The 7,617-nt window shown below is 59.1% G+C and overlaps 1 protein-coding gene across 5 annotated transcripts; it reads right to left on the bottom strand.

Moving 5' to 3' along the window:
* Window positions 1–89: 89 nt before the first annotated feature.
* On the bottom strand, window positions 90–6,378 carry SH2D5 (SH2 domain containing 5). 5 transcript variants are annotated; one of them, XM_085079795.1, is made up of 11 exons: window positions 5,814–6,378; window positions 5,239–5,479; window positions 4,447–4,671; window positions 4,209–4,289; window positions 4,021–4,095; window positions 3,494–3,637; window positions 3,198–3,407; window positions 1,807–1,969; window positions 1,609–1,711; window positions 1,340–1,499; window positions 90–426 (listed from the first exon to the last, which is right to left on the bottom strand). In XM_085079795.1, the coding sequence occupies exons 3-11, from the start codon at window positions 4,528–4,530 to the stop codon at window positions 223–225; spliced, it is 1,224 nt and encodes a 407-aa protein (XP_084935921.1). In that variant the 5' UTR covers window positions 4,531–4,671; window positions 5,239–5,479; window positions 5,814–6,378; the 3' UTR covers window positions 90–222. The 5 variants fall into 5 exon arrangements, with proteins under 5 accessions (XP_084935921.1, XP_084935924.1, XP_084935920.1 ...); XM_085079798.1 differs by lacking the exon at window positions 5,239–5,479 and having other exon boundaries at window positions 5,877–6,378; XM_085079794.1 differs by lacking the exon at window positions 5,239–5,479 and having other exon boundaries at window positions 5,814–6,377.
* Between the last annotated feature and the right edge of the window lie 1,239 nt (window positions 6,379–7,617).

Below are 7,617 nucleotides of genomic sequence, written 5' to 3'. Positions count from 1 at the left end.
GAGTGTGTGCACACGCGTGTGAGCGCACAAGTGTGCGACGCCGCTCGCCGTGGGGTGGGTGCGACAGCCGGCAGCCAGCAGAGCCCTGCTCCGGATGCAGGAGAGCCATTTATTGGGGGAGGCGCCGGACAGCCCGAGGCGGGGGGGGATAAGGCAGGCGGCAGCGAGTTAAAGCTCGGGGGGTGTTGGGGGACAGCCGTGCACGGGGAGGGGGGGCTTGGCCTATCCCCGCTCGTGCTGCACCCCGATGGGGGCGGCGGGGGCCCAGGCGGCCTCGCCACCCTCGGCGCTGGCCCCGCCGCCGGGATCCCGCTCCTCGTAGCCGGGGTTGCATCGGCCGGGGGCCAGGCGGCAGAAGCAGCCCCCCGGTGTCCCGGAGTAGTGGGCCAGGAGGGCGGCCATGCTGGCGAACTCAGCGTTGGAGTGCTGCCGTCGGGAGAGAGGGGAGAGGTGAAGCCCCTGCGCAGGCTGTGCCCACTCACCCCTGCACCCCTGAACTGAATGTGCTCACGCAGCAAATCCTTGTGTTCCGTGTGCCAGCACACCCACACATCACACAACCCCTGGGTTCGTGCACCAGGTACCCACGGAGCCGAGGCACCCACGCGCCACGGCACAGGTGAACTCATGAATCCAACACACCTGTGCACGCACTGCACACCCCTGCGTGCAGGTACTGCAGCACTGTGTGAGCACACACAGCTGACACACCCACAGATCAAAGGCAGCCCTGACCAGTGGGCTGGTGAATCAAACACACACCCGGGCAGTTGTGCTTCACTTATCTGTGCACTAGCGCCCCAAATTCAGATGTGTTTACACACTGAAGTGCGGATGTACCAGTGCACCCAGAGGGTGATGCACAGAGGCACCTGTGCCCTGAGACACCCACGAATCGATGTGCCCATGCACTGACACCCCTGTGTGCACCCACACGTGTACACCTGAGCCCACCTTACACCCTGCACCCGTGCACAAACGCACCAAGTGCACCTCCACGGTGCATCAAATGCACACACACACACCGGTGCATCCATGTTCTGATGCACAAATGCACTTACAGCCCCAGTGCAACCATACACGGGTGGTCCAAACACATTTACACACAGGGTATCTGGTAAGTGCATCCACGCATGGACACGCCAAATGCACTTGTACAGCACATCCATGCACCAAGGCACAACACGCCAGTGCGGGAATGCATAGATGCACCAAATGCACCCCAGTGCACAGACATCCAAAGCACTTATGCAGATGCAGCCCCCAGAAGCGAACGCGCTCCTGCCCTCATACACCGAACACCCCCTCACCCGACGCCCCCGCACAGCCCCGCACTCACCTCCACGCAGAACCTGCCCTGGTGCGTCCTGACGAGGCCGTAGGACACGACACCGCAGGGCGCCCGCACCCACAGGCACCAGCGCTTGGGCAGCCCGGGCTCGGGGCGCAGGAGGAAGGCGCCGGGCACGTCCCGCCGCAGCAGCGCGACCCCGGCGTCCCTGGGGACGAGGCGGCGGTGGGCACAGGGCCCAGGGGTGGGGCAGGGGGTGGAGCTGGGCGCAGGGTTTGGAGGTGCCGAGGATCAGGTGCTCCCACAGGTGCACTCACCTGGCGATGCCGGCGAAGGCCCACACGCTCTCGGCGAGGATGCTCTCGTTTTCAGGCAGGAAGGCCAAGCTCCTCGCCCCTTTGCTCTCCCATCCCGCCGCCGCTGCGGGAGCCCGTTAATCCCCTCGTCTCCCCCAAAACCCCGTGGGACTCGGGGTGTGTGTGTCCCCGTGCCTCAGGTTCCCCCCCGGCACTCACCGGTGTCGCGGGGCTGCTGGTGGAGCTGTCCCTCGCCCCCGCAGTCCCTGTAGGCTCCCGAGCGCAGCACTTTGCTCCGAATGGCTTTCTTGCGCACCAGCACCGGCGAGCAGTACGGATTCCCCGGGCGCCAGGCTCTGCCCTCCGCCTCCGACCGCCGGTCCTGGGGGATGGACAGGCTGTGAGAGGGATCTGGGGGCTCTGGCTGTCACATGAAACATCAAGCGGAAGAATGCTGTGCAAAGGATGCGACACCAAAAAAGCTGTGTGAAACACTAAGAAAAAAAAAACGCCGTGCAAACACCGTGGCGAAAATGCAGTGCAAAAAATGTTATGCCAAAAATTCTGTGAAAAAAATACTGTGCAAAAGTCATGTAAAAAATGCCGCACAAAAATCGCCCTGCAAAAATGCTGTGCAGAAAATGCCATGCAAAAAATGCCATGCAAAACACTGTGGAAAGATGCCATGCAAAAAAATCACCACACTGTGCAAAAATGCAGTGCAAAAAATGCCACCCAAACCCCGGTGCAAAAACACAGTGCAAAAAGAGCTGTGAAGAAAACCTACTGTGTAAAGATGCTCTGCAAGAAATGCCATGCCAAAACAGCCATGCCAACCACTGTGCAAAAGTGCCATGTAAAAAAGTTATAAGAAATAATGCTGTGTAAAAAAAGTTACACAGAAACATGCTATGGAAAAGAAAGTGCTGTGCAAAAACACCAAGGAAAAAAAGCACTGTAAAACCTCCTGCAAAATCACTGTGCAAAAAAATTGCTGCGCAAATTGCCAGATGCCAAACGTCAGGCAGGAAAAGACCCTCAAGGAAGGGTCGTTTAAAATAGGTTGTGCAAAGCAGCATGTGGAGATGGGCTGTGCAGGATGGGCCCTGCAAAATCTGACTCTCAAAATACAGTGCGAGTAAAGTTGTGAAAACACCGTGCTCACACCACTGTGCAAAGCAAGGCTGCACAAAGAGGAAATGCAAGGAAACACCGTGCAAGACAGCAGGCGGTGTGCCAATGTGCTGTGCAAAATGCAAGAAAATGCTGCGCAAGAGCTGTCTGGGAAAATGCTGTGCAAGAAACCCCTCTGTTAAAAGCACCATACACAGACTGCTGTGAAAGAAACCAGGCTGTCCTGTGTAGGGCCAGGAGCTGGACTTTTATCATCCTTGTGGGTCCTTTCCAGGTTAGAATCTTCTGTGAAATGCCGTGCGAATGAAAGGCCAGGCACGAAAATCCACGCGAGGCCCCGTGCACAAACGGGCTGTGCCAAAGCACATGTGCAGAGAGCCGTGCAAGAAAACACCGTGTGAAAATCGCAGGCGGGAGAGCACCGCGCATGCAGGCGTGCAAAGGAGCAGCACACGGGGCTGGGCAGGCACACCTACCCCAGTGCCCAGCGGGCCGAGGCCGGCGGGTGCGGGCAGGCGGCGGAAGGACACGAGGGCGTTGACATTTCGTGACACTTCCTCGGGGTTGAGGGGCTCCCGCAGCACCCCCGGCCCCGGGAGCTCCCCCTCACCCGCCTGCTCCTCGGGGTGTGCCAGGAGGTAGCAGAGCTGGAAGGAGCGGCAGAGAAGGTGGTGCAGGGTCTGGACCTGGGGGAGGCGAAAGACACTGAGCGCAAATATTAATAGTAATAATAATTATGGTGTTCTGGGGGTGTAGGGGGTTGGGCCACCACCTCTGCCGGGAGCCCCACAAAGAGGTGGCAGAAGAGGGTGCTGGGGGGGCTGTGGGGGTTGCGGGCCACGAAGGCGAACTGGCGGTCGGGTAGCCTCCAGGTGCTGTAGAGGATGCGGCGCAGTGCGTGTGCCATCAGCAGCGTCTGCGGGACAGGGAGGGGTGTCAGGGGCACCCAGCACCCCCGGGCTCCCCCAGGGTCACCCCTATTTGCACACACAAAGCAGCTTCTCAAGAGAAAAGCAATGCTCAGTGGTACAGACCCCAAAAGCCCCTTTCCAGCAGAACACTGACACCTCCCCAGCATCTCTGACCCTTCCTCCCACCATCCCTGACCCCTCTCCCCAGCATCTCTGACTTACCAACCCCAGCAACCCCGACCCCTCTTCCCAGACCCTGACCCCCTCCCCAGCACCCTTGACCCTTCCAACACCCCTGCAACATCTCTGGCCCCCCCTACTCAGCTCCCCTGACCCCCGGCCCCCCTGACCCATTCCCCAGCACCCTTGACCCCCCCCAGCCCCCTACCTCCCCATCAGCACCGTAGACCTTCAGCCCCTGCAAGCTGAACCTCAGCACCACTGGCCTCCTCCTGGGACAGTCCTGTCCGGGGAAGATGTGGCACTGGGGGGTGTGGGCTGTGCCCTCTGTGGGTGCCCCGATTTATTTGGGGTCACCTGTGTTTCCCAGCGAGGGGAGCAGTGGTAGATCCTGACCTTCAGTGCCCGCAGCTGCTCCTCCAACTGTCCTGCTCGCTGCTGCAGGTCCAGATCCTCCACCACGAAGGATCCCACATACTGAGGGGGCAAAAACCCCACCCGTGTCAGCAACAACTCCTTGCTGATGCCCCCTGGGCAACTGGCCCACCCTGAGATTATGGTTTTGGGAGTCATGAGGGTGCAACAGCTCCCAAATCTCATCTCGGGGTGTCACCCCCCATCATGGGTAAGTCACCTCTGCTGGCTTGGTGACAGCCCGGGCTCGCTGCTGGGGGACCACAGGGTCCAGCCCTCGACCATTGGCTGGCTTCTTCTTCATGGCAGCGGGGTTTGGGGGTGAAGGCTGGATCAGGATGGGGTTATGTGACTTTGATGCCACATCTGAGTTATCCGGAGCCCTCCAGGATGGTGGTGCTGAAGCAAGCAGGGGGAGCCTGGGTCCAGCCCCTGGTCACTGTCCCTGCGAGGAGGGGAGGGACAGACACAACCTGCCCCCACTGTCTCTTGTTTCCAACCCGCTGAGCCCTGGGGAGGTGCTGTGGTCCCTGCACAGAGCTCCCCCAAGTCCTGATGCCTCTGCAGATGTTCCCCAAGTCCCAGCCCTAATAAAAGGGTCCCAATCCCCCTATGACCCCAGAATTCCCCACAACCTGGCACCAACCCCAAGGTGAAGGTCCCTGTGTCCCAACCTCGACGAAAAGTCCCAGCATCCTGACCCAATGGGTGATGTGAGGGTCCCCATCTTCTGTTCCTGAGCCCCATTTGAGGGTCCCATGTCTCCACTCCAAGCAGCACGCAGGCACTCCCCCACCTCCTGAGCCCAGAGGGTGATGTGAGGGTCCCCAAACCCGACCTCAAATGTGATGGATGCAGTGCTCACATCCCACCCCCAAATGAAACCCAGGTAATTCCTCTGTGCCGAACATGCACTGTGGATTGGCACAGAGGAATTGTGCGTGCACTGAGGTGCATGCAGTCCCACATCCCGAACTCCAGCAAGGTTTTGGGGATCCCCCCACATCCTTACCCTCTTGTGCTCCCTCCCACTCCCTGCCGGCCCCGCAGCACCAAGATCCCCGTGTCTCTCCAGGGGTGATCCCAAAACACCAGCGATGGGGGCAGCGGGTTTGGGGTGTTTTTGGTGCAGAGCATCCACCGAGGGGTGCGCCGAGCCCTTCTCCAGCCACCCACAGGGGACTTGTGCTCCACACCCCTCGGCCGGGCTGAGACCGGCGCAACTCGTGTCACGGAGGCCCCGCAGCAGCCTCCTGGGTGAAAGGGGGTTCCGGCTGCTCCAGGCGCATCCCAATGGCATGGGGGGGTCCCTGTGGTGCCGTATCCCCATCATAAGCGCAGGCTGGCCCCTCTCCCTTCCGGCACGATTTGGGGGGTCTCCCCCCTCCCCCAGCCAATCCGCGGACAGGCAGCCCCCAAGCCCCGCCCCCTTTCCCCCACGCTTCATTTCTCAATGGAGCCCCCAGCCCACCGGCCACCCTGGGGGTCCCAAGGGAGGGATGCTGTCCCCCAAAATTTAGAGGGTGTGTGACACCAGACACCAAGCATCCCCTGGGACTCCTATCCCGCTGGACCCCCCCGGCTCACGGGCAGCTCTCGCTTGGATGGCTCCGGAGAAACGCAGGTGAAAAATTCCCGGTGCTCCCGCACTCGGCCTCCGCCGGTTGTTTTTCCTTCTCCGGTGGCTCCTCCGGCAGCTGCGGCCGCGGCGCAGGGATGCTCGACCCGTGGGTGTCAGGCCCTCGCCGCCAGCCAGGCCCCGGCGAGCCCGAGCCCACGGAGCCCACGCCGGGCACGGGGCAGGCAGCAAACTCCCATTTCCTGCCTCCGATCTGCCCGCGATGAATCACCGCAATTTTCCTCCTCGGTTCTCTCCGTTTCTTGGAAGCGACGGCGAGCAGGAACGCTCGCTCGTGATTTTGGAAAACGCGGCGGCAACTGATTTTCTCTGCGTCTTTTCCCGTCTCCTCCGGCGTGCCCGGCGGAGCAGCGATTTCTAACCCTGACACGTACACACGTGGCTGCTCGCTCGCCACCCCCTGCCCTGATGCTCAGACCCTTTTCACCCCAATTTCTACATTCCCTGTGGAGTTTTGCCCACTGCTGCCTGCTTTAGCTGGAAAAAGAAAATGAAGAGGGGTGGCTCTGACTTCACTGCAGAGCAACCACGTAACCCAGAGCCTCCCTCACACCCTCCGGGGCAGCTGAAGCAAAGCTATCCCCAGCCACAGGGATGAGCTTGGCTTCTGGGATGGGAAAGCAGCAGTTTGGGGAGGAGATGGGGTCTAACCCTCAGCGGTGCATCCAGAAATCCCTGTCTTCTGCCCCAGCAATCCTGAGTGTCTGGCCGGTGGTGTTCAAACTTTGGGTCACAGCCAGCGCCAGCTGCTTCAAGACGCTGAGAGCTGCGATGGCAGAGCCACCGGATCAACTGATAGTGGAGAAACCATGGAAAAAAAATGGGACAGCTGGGGCTGAAGAAACAACGTAAGGGAGCCCAGTCTGGCCAGGAAGCAGAGACTGGAGATGAGCGAGTGGCAAAGATGCACAAACCCCCCCAGAAGGCATTCGCTCTGCTGGCAGTGAAGATTTTCCCATTCAATCCCAGTCACTGCTCCTGGGAAGCAAGGATCCCCCCTTTGGATTAAATACAACCAAGCCTGTGGCTTTTTTTTGGCTCAGTGTGCAGAAATCACTTAATTCAAACCACAGCCAGAGTCTGGTGATGAGCAAGGTTTCAGCACAACTCTCAATTTAAGGTGCACCTGCTCAGATGTGAGAAATCAGTGTCACCCAGAAGTGTTTTAACAAATACCTATGGGAATGTTGGTGTGGGAATGCCATTGGGAAGAGGGAGGTTGAAAAATGCCCAGCAGCTGTGTGAAGACTCCTTGTCCCCATAAATATCCTAACGCTGAGAAGTTTCTCCTATTCATCTCACCACAATGCCAACAAACCCCATGACTTCTGTACAAGCAGCTCCAGGAACAAGCCATTAACTAATGTTTCTAATTGCTTTACATCCCCGTGGATCATTCTTTGATCAGAGCTTTCACTCTCTTTCCCATCAGCTGTGATTTTTAACCTGCTGTTTGTACTCTCCTTACAAGGTTGGGAACAATTTAGGCCATTTCTGTAGGCATTTTTTTAACTCTCAGAGGTAGCACACTGGGACAGCAGCTGAAAAGAGCAAATTCAGTGAAGCTATTTTCTCCCTTTTTGTGTGTGTAATTCCCCTCCTCACAGCTCCTTGCAACAGCACGTTGGCGACTGTCAGGTCCCATTGGAATCACCGCCCTGGGCACAGCAGAGCTGGGGAGGTGGTGAGACATGCTCTGAAGGCAGGTGCTGCTCTCTTGAGCAGGGCAGGGGGGAAGGTTTCAGCAGGGCT

The sequence above is a fragment of the Lichenostomus cassidix genome, chromosome 21, assembly GCF_008360975.1.
Source record: "Lichenostomus cassidix isolate B80296 chromosome 21, HeHo_3.0, whole genome shotgun sequence".
NCBI lineage: Eukaryota > Metazoa > Chordata > Aves > Passeriformes > Meliphagidae > Lichenostomus > Lichenostomus cassidix.
The sequence above is the reverse complement of the archived record's forward strand: the minus strand, read 5'-3'. Positions and strand labels throughout refer to the sequence as shown.

Coding starts and splice junctions, on each gene's coding strand:
- SH2D5 (XM_085079795.1), bottom strand. CDS start 4,530: ATGAAGAAGAAGCCAGCCAATGGTCGAGGGCTGGACCCTGTGGTCCCC. Junction 4,290..4,446: donor CTGTCACCAAGCCAGCAGAG/GTGACTTACCCA, acceptor TTGCCCCCTCAG/TATGTGGGATCCTTCGTGGT. Junction 427..1,339: donor AGGGCAGGTTCTGCGTGGAG/GTGAGTGCGGGG, acceptor TCCCGACGGCAG/CACTCCAACGCTGAGTTCGC.